We start from the raw sequence: 16,369 nt of genomic DNA, 5'->3' as shown, positions 1-16,369 counted from the left end.
TTTCTGCCACTTTGAAGCTGTTGTCGGTTTTTACAGCAGACTTTTAGCTCCGCCTCTCGTCGATCGCCCAGACGAGGCTCACGAGGTTAAAGGTCAAGGGAAGAAAAGGCGGAAAAAGATCACAAAGATTGAAAAACGTGGCGTATTTCTGCAGAATAAAGGCAGGAAACGCTGTTAATCCGAAGTGAGAGAAGCTTGAAAGACGAGCTTGTTCATTTCATGTGCGTCACTGAGATGTACACGCCTGATTGCACGGTTCAGTTTGAGTTTGGCTCCAGACACAGAGGAGGCGGAGCAAACTGACGGCTTTCATTCAGCCAATTGTGTTTTAGCAACGTTTATTCGTTCTTTTTTTCCGGTTATGCTTTGTCTTTGCTGCTTTGCTATTGTCTTTTTTTTGCCTGAATAAAGCAGATTACAAAACTTGGAGGCGTTCCCTGATCTGGATTGGTGTTTGCGCTCCATCTAGTGGCAGCAGCGGGAATTACCCTGGGAATAAAGAAACGTCTCTGATGATTTATAGAGTTAAAAATGCCCGAAATCACAGCAGCAGTTTCCTCGAAGGGCGACGTTACAATCTTGGGGCATTGTTCCCTGTGTGTTGTCCCTGTGTGTTGTCCCCGTGTGGTGTCCCTGTGTGTTGTCCCTGTGTGGTGTCCCTGTGTGGTGTCCCTGTGTGTTGTCCCCGTGTGGTGTCCCTGTGTGTTGTCCCTGTGTGGTGTCCCTGTGTGGTGTCCCTGTGTGTTGTCCCCGTGTGGTGTCCCTGTGTGTTGTCCCCGTGTGGTGTCCCTGTGTGTTGTCCCTGTGTGTTGTCCCTGTGTGGTGTCCCTGTGTGGTGTCCCTGTGTGTTGTCCCCGTGTGGTGTCCCTGTGTGTTGTCCCCGTGTGGTGTCCCTGTGTGTTGTCCCTGTGTGTTGTCCCTGTGTGGTGTCCCTGTGTGTTGTCCCTGTGTGTTGTCCCTGTGTATTGTCCCTGTGTGTTGTCCCCGTGTGTTGTCCCCATGTGTTGTCCCCGTGTGTTGTTCCCGTCTGTTGTTCCCATGTGTTGTCCCTGTGTGTTGTTCCTGTGTGTTGTCCCCGTGTGTTGTCCCTGTGTGTTGTTCCTGTGTGTTGTCCCCGTCTGTTGTTCCCGTGTGGTGTCCCTGTGTGTTGTTCCCGTCTGTTGTTCCCATGTGTTGTCCCCGTCTGTTGTTCCCGTGTGGTGTCCCTGTGTGTTGTTCCCGTGTGGTGTCCCTGTGTGTTGTCCCCGTGTGGTGTCCCTGTGTGTTGTCCCTGTGTGTTGTCCCCGTGTGTTGTTCCCGTGTGTTGTCCCCGTGTGTTGTTCCTGTGTGTTGTCCCTGTGTATTGTTCCCGTGTGTTGTTCCTGTGTGTTGTTCCTGTGTGTTGTCCCCGTGTGTTGTTCCTGTGTGTTGTTCCTGTGTGTTGTTCCTGTGTGTTGTCCCCGTGTGTTGTTCCTGTGTGTTGTCCCCGTGTGTTGTCCATGTGTGTTGTCCTTGTGTGTTGTTCCTGTGTGTTGTCCCCGTGTGTTGTCCCTGTGTGTTGTCCCTGTGTGTTGTCCCTTCGTGTTGTCCCTATGTGTTGTCCCTGTGTGTTGTCCCTGTGTGTTGTCCCTGTGTGTTGTCCCTGTGTGTTGTCCCTTCGTGTTGTCCCTATGTGTTGTCCCTGTGTGTTGTCCCTTCGTGTTGTCCCTATGTGTTGTCCCTGTGTGTTGTCCCCGTGTGTTGTCCCTGTGTGTTGTCCCCGTGTGTTGTTCCCGTGTGTTGTCCCTGTGTGTTGTTCCTGTGTGTTGTTCCTGTGTGTTGTTCCTGTGTGTTGTCCCCGTGTGTTGTTCCTGTGTGTTGTCCCCGTGTGTTGTCCCCATGTGTTGTCCCCGTGTGTTGTCCCCGTGTGTTGTCCCCATGTGTTGTCCCCGTGTGTTGTCCCTGTGTGTTGTCCCCGTGTGTTGTTCCCGTGTGTTGTCCCTGTGTGTTGTCCCTGTGTGTTGTCCCTGTGTGTTGTCCCTGTGTGTTGTCCCCGTGTGTTGTCCCCATGTGTTGTCCCCGTGTGTTGTCCCCGTGTGTTGTCCCTGTGTGTTGTTCCTGTGTGTTGTCCCCGTGTGTTGTCCCCGTGTGTTGTCCCCGTGTGGTGTCCCTGTGTGTTGTCCCCGTGTGGTGTCCCTGTGTGTTGTCCCTGTGTGTTGTCCCTGTGTGTTGTCCCCGTGTGTTGTCCCTGTGTGTTGTCCCTGTGTGTTGTCCCTTCGTGTTGTCCCTATGTGTTGTCCCTGTGTGTTGTCCCTGTGTGTTGTCCCTGTGTGTTGTCCCTGTGTGTTGTCCCTTCGTGTTGTCCCTATGTGTTGTCCCTGTGTGTTGTCCCTTCGTGTTGTCCCTATGTGTTGTCCCTGTGTGTTGTCCCCGTGTGTTGTCCCTGTGTGTTGTCCCCGTGTGTTGTTCCCGTGTGTTGTCCCTGTGTGTTGTCCCTGTGTGTTGTCCCTGTGTGTTGTCCCTGTGTGTTGTCCCCGTGTGTTGTCCCCATGTGTTGTCCCCGTGTGTTGTCCCCGTGTGTTGTCCCTGTGTGTTGTTCCTGTGTGTTGTCCCCGTGTGTTGTCCCCGTGTGTTGTCCCCGTGTGGTGTCCCTGTGTGTTGTCCCCGTGTGGTGTCCCTGTGTGTTGTCCCTGTGTGTTGTCCCTGTGTGTTGTTCCCGTGTGTTGTCCCTGTGTGTTGTCCCTGTGTGTTGTCCCTTCGTGTTGTCCCTATGTGTTGTCCCTGTGTGTTGTCCCTTCGTGTTGTCCCTATGTGTTGTCCCTGTGTGTTGTCCCCGTGTGTTGTCCCTGTGTGTTGTCCCCGTGTGTTGTTCCCGTGTGTTGTCCCTGTGTGTTGTCCCTGTGTGTTGTTCCTGTGTGTTGTCCCCGTGTGTTGTCCCCGTGTGTTGTCCCCGTGTGGTGTCCCTGTGTGTTGTCCCCGTGTGGTGTCCCTGTGTGTTGTCCCTGTGTGTTGTCCCTGTGTGTTGTTCCCGTCTGTTGTTCCCGTGTGTTTTCCCGTGTGTTGTTCCCGTGTTGTCCCTGTGTGTTGTCCCTTCGTGTTGTCCCAGTGTGTTGTTCCCGTGTGTTGTCCCTGTGTGTTGTCCCTGTGTGTTGTCCCTGTGTGTTGTCCCTGTGTGTTGTCCCTGTGTGTAGTTCCCGTGAGTTGTCCCTGTGTGTGTTCCCGTGTGTTGTTCCTGTGTGTTGTCCTTGTGTGTTGTCCCTGTGTGTTGTCCCCGTCTGTTGTCCCTGTGTGTTGTCCTGTGGGTTGTACCCGTGTGTTGTCCCCATGTGTTGTCCCCTTGTGTTGTCCCTGTGTGTTGTCCGTGTGTTGTCCCTGTGTGTTGTCCTCATGTGTTGTCCCTGTGTGTTGTCCCGTGTGTTGTCCCGTCTGTTGTCCCGTGTGTTGTCCCTGTGTGTTGTCCTCATGTGTTGTCCCAGTGTGTTGTCCTGTGTGTTGTCCCTGTGTGTTGTCCTCATGTGTTGTCCCTGTGTGTTGTCCCTGTGTTGTCCCGTGTGTTGTCCCGTGTGTTGTCCCTGTGTGTTGTCCCGTGTGTTGTCCCTGTGTGTTGTCCCGTGTGTTGTCCCGTGTGTTGTCCCTGTGTGTTGTCCCGTGTGTAGTTCCCGTGTGTAGTTCCCGTGTGTTGTTCTTTGTCCTCTCGGTGTCTGTCCTTGCAGCTGTAGCCTACTTTAGTCCTAAATTAGCCCATTTTTCAGCGTGCCCTTCCGTGAACACCTCCTTTTGTTACAGGTGAGATGAAGTACACACGTGATGTAAAGTACACACGTGATGTAAAGTACACGCGTGATGTAAAGTACACACGTGATGTAAAGTACACGCGTGTGAGGTAAAGTACACACGTGTGAGGTAAAGTACACACGTGTGAGGTAAAGTACACACGTGTGAGGTAAAGTACACACGTGATGTAAAGTACACACGTGATGTAAAGTACACACGTGATGTAAAGTACACGCGTGTGAGGTAAAGTACACGCGTGTGAGGTAAAGTACACACGTGTGAGGTAAAGTACACACGTGTAGGGTAAAGTACACACGTGATGTAAAGTACACACGTGATGTAAAGTACACACGTGATGTAAAGTACACACGTGTGAGGTAAAGTACACACGTGTGAGGTAAAGTACACACGTGATGTAAAGTACACACGTGATGTAAAGTACACACGTGTGGGGTAAAGTACACACGTGATGTAAAGTACACACGTGTGGGGTAAAGTACACACGTGATGTAAAGTACACACGTGTGAGGTAAAGTACACACGTGTAGGGTAAAGTACACACGTGATGTAAAGTACACACGTGATGTAAAGTACACACGTGATGTAAAGTACACACGTGTGAGGTAAAGTACACACGTGTGAGGTAAAGTACACACGTGTGAGGTAAAGTACACACGTGATGTAAAGTACACACGTGATGTAAAGTACACACGTGTGAGGTAAAGTACACACGTGATGTAAAGTACACACGTGTGAGGTAAAGTACACACATGTGAGGTAAAGTACACACGTGTGAGGTAAAGTACACACGTGATGTAAAGTACACACGTGTGAGGTAAAGTACACACACGTGATGTAAAGTACACACGTGATGTAAAGTACACACGTGTGAGGTAAAGTATACACATGTGAGGTAAAGTACACACATGTGAGGTAAAGTACACACGTGTGAGGTAAAGTACACACATGTGAGATAAAGTACACACGTGTGAGGTAAAGTACACACATGTGAGATAAAGTACACACGTGTGAGGTAAAGTACACACGTGTGAGATAAAGTACACACATGTGAGGTAAAGTACACATATGTGAGGTAAAGTACAGGCGTGTGAGGTAAAGTACACACATGTGAGGTAAAGTACAAACACGTGATGTAAAGTACACACATGTGAGGTAAAGTACACACGTGAGATAAAGTACAAACACGTGATGTAAAGTACACATATGTGAGATAAAGTACACACGTGTGAGGTAAAGTACAGGCGTGTGAGGTAAAGTACACACATGTGAGGTAAAGTACACACATGTGAGGTAAAGTACAGGCGTGTGAGGTAAAGTACACACATGTGAGGTAAAGTACACACATGTGAGGTAAAGTACACACACGTGAGGTAAAGTACACACGAGTGAGGTAAAGTACACACACGTGAGGTAAAGTACACACTTGTGAGGTAAAGTACAAACACGTGATGTAAAGTACACACATGTTAGGTAAAGTACACACATGTGTGGTAAAGTACAGGCGTGTGAGGTAAAGTACACACATGTGAGGTAAAGTACACACATGTGAGGTAAAGTACACACACGTGAGGTAAAGTACACACGAGTGAGGTAAAGTACACACACGTGAGGTAAAGTACACACTTGTGAGGTAAAGTACAAACACGTGATGTAAAGTACACACATGTGAGGTAAAGTACACACATGTGTGGTAAAGTACAGGCGTGTGAGGTAAAGTACACACACTTTATGTAAAGTACACACATGTGAGGTAAAGTCTTTTGGTCATAGTTCTTGCATGTGAACTGGTCATAGTTCTTGTATGTGAAGCGGTCATAGTTCTTGTATGTGAAGCGGTCATAGTTCTTGCATGTGAAGCGGTCATAGTTCTTGTATGTGAACCGGTCATAGTTCGCATGTGAACTGGTCATAGTTCTTGCATGTGAACCGGTCATAGTTCTTGTATGTGAAGCGGTCATAGTTCTTGTATGTGAACCGGTCATAGTTCGCATGTGAACTGGTCATAGTTCTTGCATGTGAACTGGTCATAGTTCTTGCATGTGAACTGGTCATAGTTCTTGTATGTGAAGCGGTCATAGTTCTTGTATGTGAAGCGGTCATAGTTCTTGCATGTGAAGCGGTCATAGTTCTTGTATGTGAACCGGTCATAGTTCGCATGTGAACTGGTCATAGTTCTTGCATGTGAACCGGTCATAGTTCTTGTATGTGAAGCGGTCATAGTTCTTGTATGTGAACCGGTCATAGTTCGCATGTGAACTGGTCATAGTTCTTGCATGTGAACTGGTCATAGTTCTTGCATGTGAACCGGTCATAGTTCTTGCATGTGAACCGGTCATAGTTCTTGCATGTGAACTGGTCATAGTTCTTGCATGTGAACCGGTCATAGTTCTTGCATGTGAACTGGTCATAGTTCTTGCATGTGAACCGGTCATAGTTCTTGCATGTGAAGCGGTCATAGTTCTTGCATGTGAACCGGTCATAGTTCTTCTTCAGTTTGACAGAGGAACACGCTTAAACCCAGCGACCCACAGACGAGTCATAAACGTGTGATTAACGAGACGTGAAATCGCTCAGCTCAAAGTTAAGGGTTCCTGGTTCCTGGTCCAGTCGTTCTTTGTCTCTGCAGCAGGTTCTTCAGGCGAGTTACAGTAAAACTCACTCAGCGTCCAGAAGTATAAACGTGGATTGTACCTCTGCTTTTACATCTGGGGGGGACGTTCCAGCCCCAGATCCGTCCTCGACTCACTGAGGAACTGAGGAACTCTCCACCTGCGAGAGTCTTTACGATGTCCTGACCTCCACAGCTCTCACACCCGCGATAGACTCACCAACGAGGACAAGTGGAAGTCTCACTCCATCTTCTCTGTCCATGTCCTAAGATCCCAGTCAAATATTTGTTACACGTTGCATGGATTGTCCCCTGAGAGCATGTCCCTGGTGACTCCTCTGACCTGAGCAGGAGGAGCGTCCAGGAGCTGCTGACCTGAGCAGGAGGAGCGTCCAGGAGCTGCTGACCTGAGCAGGAGGAGCGTCCAGGAGCTGCTGACCTGAGCAGGAGGAGCGTCCAGGAGCTACTGACCTGAGCAGGAGGAGCGTCTAAGAGCTGCTGACCTGAGCAGGAGGAGCGTCCAGGAGCTGCTGACCTGAGCAGGAGGAGCGTCCAGGAGCTTCTGACCTGAGCAGGACGAGCGTCCAGGAGCTGCTGACCTGAGCAGGAGGAGCGTCCAGGAGCTTCTGCTGGAACTGGAACATCTGGCTTGAATCTGCTTTCACTTCATGGAGGAAAACATGCGCCCGGGAAACTGCCTCAGCATCTGGCAGGTCTCCCGAGGTCGTGGAGGTGGTTCTCGAGTTCCAGCGGCTGACGGCGCAGGAACTGATCCGCTTCTTGGAGGAGGAAGGACTCGTGCAGAGGACCACGACCTCCAGCGACGCAGAGCCAAATACAAGAGTTGACTTTAGGGAACAGAGTTTGGAACAATGTGGTGCACAACATTCTGGGAGGGGAAAACGTGGACTGTGCTACTTTGGCCAGCAGAGGGCGCAACAGGACGTCCCGAAACCATCTGCTCCGTCCTTAACTTCCTGAAGCAACGACATCCAACCCAAAAACGAGCTTCTAGACATGACATCGATAACAAACATGAGTCATTCATTTTAGTCTGTTTTTCTCTTACAAATAATGGCCGATCCTTCTTCACCTCCACAGTCTGATGCAGCGACCGCATCACTGCAGACGCTGCAGACGCTGCAGAGGCTGCAGAGGCTGCTGCAGAGGCTGCAGAGGCTGCAGACGCTGCAGAGGCTGCAGAGGCTGCTGCAGAGGCTGCAGAGGCTGCAGAGGCTGCAGAGGCTGCAGACGCTGCAGACGCTGCAGAGGCTGCAGAGGCTGCAGAGGCTGCTGCAGAGGCTGCAGACGCTGCAGACGCCGCAGACGCTGCAGACGCTGCAGAGGCTGCAGAGGCTGCAGACGCTGCAGACGCTGCAGACGCCGCAGACGCCGCAGACGCCGCAGACGCTGCAGAGGCCGCAGACGCTGCAGACGCTGCCGCAGACGCCGCAGAGGCCGCAGACGCCGCAGAGGCCGCAGACGCCGCAGACGCCGCAGACGCTGCAGAGGCCGCAGACGCCGCAGACGCTGCAGAGGCCGCAGACGCTGCTGAAAACAATGTTTCCCATTTTTCAAATATCATAAACTATACATTTTCGGAAAGCGCTCGCGCTTTCCTACCTCATGGTGTGGGTCCCTGGTCACTGACGGGTACTTTCGTTAATTTTGAGTGGGCTCCGCCCACTTTGTGTTTTTGGCCCTCTAAACAGTAATAATGTTCAATTTTTGCATTACATGTTTATCTGCACGGAACATGCAAGAGATGGGGAACGTATTCGTGAGCTACTTAGGGCAAACGAGCACTTTGGTCGTCATCCCAATGTAAAGTGCTCGTTTAGTGCGCACTTTTGCACGGGCTTCGCCCGTTTACAACGGTAATGTTCAATTTTCCTACTACTAATTAGTCTGCACGGGGCGTGCATGAGTGGAGGAGTGCGTTAGTGAGTGTTTGGAAGTGGGCGAGCGCTTCGCGCTCGATTTCGTGCACACTACGGCCGCTCTTTCGCAGCCGTGCTTCGCACGGCCTTACGAGATTAATAGGCCTCTCGCCAGCTTGTGGCGCTCGGGCCTAATTATATATATCATAATAATAATAATACATATCATAATAATAATAATAATAATAATAATATATCATAATAATAATAATAATATATAACAATAATAATAATACATATCATAATAATAATAATAATAATACATATCATAATAATAATAATAATACATATCATAATAATAATAATAATATACATATCATAATAATAATAATACATATCATAATGATCTATAATGTGTTGTAGGGTGTAATACCCGCTCTGTCCTGTAGGGGGCTCCAGAAGCTATTTGTGGAGAAAAGTTGGAAGTTTATGCAGATTTTACACAATAAAGTTTATTTTTAGTTTCATTTTTAGTTGAGTTGTTACTAAACTGTTCATTTTGTCGTTTTGTTTTTAGAAAAGAACCTTTTCCCAAATTAAAGGAGACAAAATGGCACGTGCTGCGTTCCTTCAGTCCTGAGCATAGGTCCTGAAAAGCCCCTAAAGGAAGAGGATCTGCACCAGAAAACACTCACGATCATTAGTATTCTGAATATGTATTTTCACCGCTGTCTTTAAGTGGCTCTTTTTGGCTCGTCTTCCTCCTCCGGCCGCCGGGTTTTTAACACTTTCACTCTCATCGCCTCAAACGACCTCCAAACTCCTTCTCGAATCCAGCGCTCGGAACTCAACTCCGTGTTTTATCGCCTCGTAAATCAAATCCCGATCCCGGGCGGTAAAATTGCAACTGGATCCGTCTCCAAAACTGTCCCGCGCTGCACCTTTCCCTCCGTCGTCCCTCCGTCGTCCCTCCGGCGCTCCGAGGGACGAGGGAGCGAGGGAGAGAGAGAGGGAGTGAGAGAGGGCGAGCGGAGTGAGAGGGAGGGGCTGTAGTAGGAGGAGGAGGAGTTTGTTCTGAACTTGTCCTTCAGCTCCGGCTCCGGCGTCACAAACACAAACTCCCGTTCCAGGTTTGGGAGCGGACGTCTCCAGCTCCTCGTCTCCAGCTCCTCGTCTCCAGCTCCTCGTCTTCAGCTCCTCGTCTCCTCCGGATCGGACCGACAGCGGAGCGTCTGCCGCGTCCCGACCGGTCGCCTCGCTCCCCCCCAAACGGGACCAGGACTCCCACGGCAACAGATCACGCGCCTCCAAACGACGCCTTTTTCGGTCGTCGCGCCTCTTTTTGCCTCGGAGTTCCTGCTGGGACGAACCGGGACGGAACCGGGACAGAACCGGGACAGAACCGGGAGCGAGACCACCACCGGGACTTTGAACTCGTCCTCCACCTCCAAGCGAAACGATTCACCTTGTCACAAAGTCTTGCTTTGACCGAGAGTTGAAAAAGAAAACCTCCTGAGGATCTCCTCCGCTCTGCTCCTCCTCGCCCGACACCTCCTGAGGATCTCCTCTGCTCCTCCTCGCCCGACACCTCCTGAGGATCTCCTCTGCTCCTCCTCGCCCGACACCTCCTGAGGATCTCCTCTGCTCCTCCTCGTCCGACACCTCCTGAGGATCTCCTCCGCTCTGCTCCTCGCCCGACACCTCCTGAGGATCTCCTCCGCTCTGCTCCTCGCCCGACACCTCCTGAGGATCTCCTCCGCTCTGCTCCTCGCCCGACACCTCCTGAGGATCTCCTCCGCTCTGCTCCTCGCCCGACACCTCCTGAGGATCTCCTCCGCTCTGCTCCTCGCCGACACCTCCTCCTCCTGGATCGCAACTTCGAACGTCTTTTTCCCGCCTCAAAACCGACCGTTTCATTTTGACAAACTCCTCCCGAACACCTTTGCTCCGCCCGGTCGTGTCTGACTTAGACACTTGGTCAGGAGCGTGGCGCGGGAGTCTCGTCTTTCCAGAGTCGCACGCCGCGAACATCCCGCGACTTGTTCAGCTGCAAACGCGGTGACGCCGATGGATTGAGGATGGCCCGGCGCCGCTCGGAGGACGAGCACTGGCCCCGTTTCAGCGTCCCCCCGGCCGGAGGTCCCGCCCGCCGGCCCCGCCCTCGCTGGTCCAAGGTTAACCCGTGTTTGGAGCGCTCACACGGGGGAGAACGTGGAGCCGAGTGGGCCGAGAGTCAGAGTCCCACTGGAGCCGCTCGCACATGACGGACAGGTCAGAACTGCTTCTAATAATAATAATACACAATAATAATAATAATAATAATAACAATAATGATAACAATAATAGTAAAATAGAAAAATATGATAATAATAATAAAATAATAATTATGATACTAATAAAAATAATAATTATGATAATAATAATAATAATAATAATAATAATGATAGTAATAATAATAATAATAATATCGTAATAATACAAAATATTAAAATTATAATTTTATAATAATAATAATAATAGTAAAATAGAAAAATATAATAATAATAAAATAATAATGATGATACTAATAATTATTAATATAACAATTATTATAATAATAGTAATACAGAAAAATATAATAATGATAATAATAAAATAAATACAATAGTAATAATTGTAATTATAAAAAAATAATAAAATATAAACAGCAATAATAATAATAATATTTTTTTTTGGGACAATTTACCAACTGGAGGGATCATGTTTGATCAGGTTGAGTTTGAGGAGATCGACCTCGAGGTGAACGTCATTTTGTGAAGAAAAGTGGAAAAACTCAAATGTTAGAGTTTTTTAAAAGAAATCTCTCTATTTATGTCGTCACACAACACGAGCTCTTTTCTGTAACTGTAGACCTAAGGTCAGACACACACACACACAGACACACACACACACAGACACACACACACACAGACACACACACACACACACAAACACAGACACACACACACACAGACACACACACAGACACACAAACACACAGACACACACACACACACACACCCAGACACACACACACACACACACACACACAAACACAGACACACACACACACACACACACACACCCAGACACACACAGACACAGACACAAACAAACACTCTCTCTCACACACAGACACACAAACACACACACGCACAGACACACACACACACACACACACACACACACAGACACACACAAACACAAACACACACACACACAGACACACACACACACTCTCTCTCATACACACACATACACACACACACACACACACACACACACAAACACAGACAAACACAGACACACACACACACACACAAACACACACAGACACACACACACAAACACACTCTCTCTCTCACTCACACACACACACACAGACACAGACACAAACAAACACAAACACACACACACACACACAAACAAACACACACAGACACACACACACACTCTCTCTCATACACACACATACACACACACACACACACACACAAACATTTATAACACAAACACATTTATAACACAAACACATAAAGCTGCTGCGTGTGGGTTTTTACGCATTCAACTCTAATTATGACGAATGAGCTCAATTATCTGCTCTTGTTAATGAATAATGAATATCCAGATCACGCAGAGGTGTACGAGGATGTGTGAGGTTAACAAATGAGGTTAAGAACAGTAACGTGCCCCACCTCGTGACATCAGCAGGTGGAGCAGAGCCTCAGCTGTGTTTACTCTTCACCTCTCGCCTCGTTTTCGCACCTCTCTCTCTCACGCTTCATTTCATGTTTACCTTTGCCACCAGTTTGACCCAGTCCATCTGAGACTCGCCCGTTTGTCTCCCCCTTTAACCCTTCCATCAGCGTCGTGTGGAGAATCACTGCACACACAGACCCCGTCGTCCCTGACAACCATCATTGCATTGAAAAATAGTTTGGCAGCTTCTTGGTTTAGACTGTGCCTAATAATATACCTAGAATTTGCTAAATTTAGCTTTACGGTAACTTTCTGTACTTGTGTCTTTACAAATCCTTAAAATCTAGAATAATTCCTAAATATTATATTGAGTCACTATATTTATCTTCTCACCTGCAACGTATACATCAGGATTGGAATAATTTTAAGTTCGTTTTGTGAGGAACAAACATCCTCTACATCTGTTTTTTTACATTTAAATGCAGGCAAGAATAAAAAAAAAATGAAATATGTATACATACGCTATCATTTCAGAATGTCTTCCTTATCTTCCCCGTGTATGTAGACAACAGTGTCGTGTGCGTACATTTGCATATCACATCCAGAACACAGAGATGGCATGTCATTGATGTACAGGCTGAATAAGAGCGGCCCCAGGATTGAGCCCTGGGGAACACCAACATTACATGCCAGATGGGATGACGGCATATTTCTTACTCTGACTGCTTGTGTTCTGATCTAAATATGGTTGAATTCAGTTTACAGCTTTGTGTGAGAAGTTGAACAAAATGACTGATGGTCACAATGTTTGTCTAAAGGTGGCATTTATTATGTTAGTAATCGGACCTGTGTCTAGAGTGTTGGCTTCTGTTAGCATATTTTAGCTTGTGTCAGATTCCGTTGGTTTTGTTTCGTTATATTCCATTAGAGTCTGTTAGCTTCCGTTAGCTTCTATTAGTGTCTGTTACTTTCCATTAGTTTCCGTTAGCTTCTGTTACCTTCCATTAGCATATTGTAATTTCCACTATCGTCTGTTATCTTCTGTTTATTTCCGTTAGCTACTGTTAGCTCTGATGCCAACACACACGCGCTGCCATGGCCGAGTCCACATAAAGTGTTTATTTGCATTGACAGAGATCCAGACAAAGATAATTAGCCACTGAACAGTAAATTCACCTTTATTGCTTTATTTACAAGTTTGAGACACTTCCTGATTCTTAGTCACTTTGACCTCTGAAAGTCTAAACTGCAGTGAGGACCAGAGGAGCAGAGTTTGAACCTCCATCATTTAAACTGGGACTGAAAAATGGAAACAGTTTCTCCCTGAAGCAGCAGCCACTGAAGGAGAAGAGAAGATCTGCAGAATCTGCATCATAAAAGGAGACCAGACCCTCACCATAGTCCACAAACACCCCGACCTTCTGAGGAGCTCGCTGCACAGACAAACGGACAGAAGGTTTTTTACAAGCAAAGTACTGATCTTTGTTTCTCAACGTAATACACCAGAATCCATGTTTAGGACTCAGAGGGTTTCCACCCCTCCTGTTGATGGACTCTTGGGCCACTCCTAAATCCCACTCTGTTTTCCCTTTGACCTGAACCTCAAAGTAAAACCTGCCTGAGGAGAAACTCTGCTTTCCCAGAACATTAGGACGAGTATCAAACCTCAGAGGAGAATCTGGGAGCTCCCTCCTCACATAAGTGTGATGAACCTGTTTGAGATCTTCAGACAGAACGAGATGATGTTGAGCAGTGTCTGGATCCAGAGTGACGTCCACCACAAACTGCTGCACTCTCAGTAGTTCTAATCTTGAAGGCAGTTGTTTAAACGCTTGGTCAAACCCCTCAGAGAGACTTTTGTCCAGCTCGGTCAGAGCCCGGGCCGTGCTGCCCTCACACGTGTCCGGCTCAAAGCTCACTCTGCTCCACTCCTTCAGCCCAGCAGGGGGCGTGAGTGCAGGGCAGCGCTGTAGAAAGTGGAGAGGGTCATGAGCCTGTGAGAGCCGCTCTGCCTCAGTGATGCTCTTCTCCAGCTCACAGATCTCCTGTTCCAGCTGCTGCACCAGCTCCTGGGCTCGTTTGTGGCTCCGGCTCTGCTTCTCCTGCAGCTCCTCTAAGAACTGGTCCAGACGCCTCTGAACAGACTGCATGAGGTCAGAGAAGACCTGCAGCCCCACAGATCTCTCTCTGTCAAACTCTGTGTCAATGAGCTCCACACAGCGCTGGATCTCCTGGACCTTCAGCCTCCTCTGCTCCACCATCTGCTGCCTCTGAGCCTGAGTGTGCAGCAGAGAAGAAGAACACGCCTCACACGCCTCCTCCAGAGACACTAACTCATGGTTCTTGTGCTCTAGAACAGAGCATGTGATGCACACGATCTTCTCATCAGTTCTACAGAAGAGCTCCAGGGGGCGCTGGTGTGTGGGACACATCCTGTCTTCCAGGTTCTCCACAGGCTCCATCAGCTGGTGTGTTTTCAGTCCAGAGACTGTGAGATGAGGCTGGAGGTGGGTCTCACAGAACGAGGACAGACAGACCAGGCAGGACTTCAGGGCCTTCAGCTTGGGCTCAGAGCAGAAGTCACATGACACCTCTCCAGGTTTGGACTCTTGCGGCTCTGACTTTTTAGCCTCTAGTTTAAACTGAGAAACTATCTCTGAGATCAAAGTGTTTACACTGAGCTCAGGTTCTCTGTCATACCTCTTCTTACACAGAGGACATGTGCAGGGCCCTTCAGGGGCCCAGGCCTGACAGAGGCAGCGTTTGCAGAAGTTGTGTCCACATGGAGTGGACACTGGCTCAGAGAAGACCTCCAGACAGATGGAGCACAAGAACGTCTCCTCAGAGCTCCTTTCACTCGTGGAGGACATCTCTGAAACACAAGGTCAACGTCACAGAGTTAGTTACTATAATCATCATCATCACTCATCAACGCTATCAGACAAAATGGAGAAAATCTGTAACTTCGACTGCAAGAGTAGAGTAATGAGGGATTAAACCGACATATTCGACTACAAGAAGAAATAATTACTCTCTCCTTGGGAGATTCGTGTAGCAACAAACTTTATCCAGAGCTACGGAGGTATTCTTCTGCTTCCACCCAAAAGCAGATGAAAAGAAAGTGCCTGGCGTAAGTAGTCACAAGAGTCCCTGCTACATGCTAAAACGATACATAGTCTTCTAACCCAGGTCAGTTGGACCCTTAGCTGGAGCTAAGTTGGGAGCTAGGCTAGGCTAGCGCCATATTATTGGCCTCTCTGCGGCTTATTTTTCGGTGTTGTTCTGTATTTCTCGACCTGTGGGTTGTGTGGGTCGTGCGGGGTGTGTTTTATGGTGGTTTGGCGTTAGTTTTCATGATTTTATTGTCACTTATTGCCGGCTTTTGCCTCCGGCTAGGCTAAGCCGGGGGCTAAGCTGTTAGCTCCGGGTTTTTGTTAGCTCCGCCCCCGAATTGCTAAATCAAACGTTAACTAATCCCCCTGGTGCTGAATCAAAAGTACATTTAAAATAAAAGCGTGGGCAAATTAATAAAAGTGATAACTATAATGATGTAGATAATGAAGAGAGGTGGTAGCAGGGCCTTTATTCTAAGAATCCAAGAAAATTATTCACATACATTTTTATTTTTAAATTCAACTCCGACTTCTGGATGGTAGAGATGTCATCTGTTAACGTGAAAATACAATTTCAGCTTTGAATTTACACTTTCAGAATCTGAGATAATATATATAATATATATATATACAGTATATATATATATACACATACATACATACATACATACATACATACTTACATACATACATACATACATACATACTTACATACATACATACATACATACTTACATACATACATACATACTTACATACATACTTACATACATACATACATACATACTTATATACATACATACATACTTACATACATACATACTTACATACATACATACATACATACATACATACATACTTACATACATACATACATACTTACATACTTACATACTTACATACTTACATACATACATACATACTTACATACATACTTACATACATACATACATACATACTTACATACATACATACATACATACATACATACATATATACATACATACTTACATACATACATACATACATACATACTTACATACATACATACACACACACACACACACACACACACACATACATACTTACATACATACATACATACATACATACATACTTACATACATACATACATACATATATACATACATACTTACATACATACATACATACATACTTACATACATACATACATACACACACACACACACACACACACACACACACACATACATACTTACATACATACATACATACATATATACATACATACTTACATACATACATACATACATACA

General features: G+C 47.2%; 1 protein-coding gene across 1 annotated transcript; it reads right to left on the bottom strand.

The window, feature by feature from the left end:
* Positions 1–13,178: 13,178 nt before the first annotated feature.
* LOC140377545 (E3 ubiquitin-protein ligase TRIM21-like) lies at positions 13,179–14,828 on the bottom strand. The gene has a single exon (XM_072462986.1). The coding sequence runs from the start codon at positions 14,826–14,828 to the stop codon at positions 13,200–13,202; it is 1,629 nt and encodes a 542-aa protein (XP_072319087.1). The 3' UTR covers positions 13,179–13,199.
* Between the last annotated feature and the right edge of the window lie 1,541 nt (positions 14,829–16,369).

The sequence above is a fragment of the Eucyclogobius newberryi genome, unplaced genomic scaffold (assembly GCF_026437365.1).
Source record: "Eucyclogobius newberryi isolate DKJ021-1_F unplaced genomic scaffold, fEucNew1.0.hap1 SCAF_4, whole genome shotgun sequence".
Taxonomy (NCBI): domain Eukaryota; kingdom Metazoa; phylum Chordata; class Actinopteri; order Gobiiformes; family Gobiidae; genus Eucyclogobius; species Eucyclogobius newberryi.
The sequence above is the reverse complement of the archived record's forward strand: the minus strand, read 5'-3'. Positions and strand labels throughout refer to the sequence as shown.

Bases quoted from the DNA above. Each gene is read 5' to 3' on its own strand.
- LOC140377545 (XM_072462986.1), bottom strand. From the start codon at position 14,828: ATGTCCTCCACGAGTGAAAGGAGCTCTGAGGAGACGTTCTTGTGCTCC.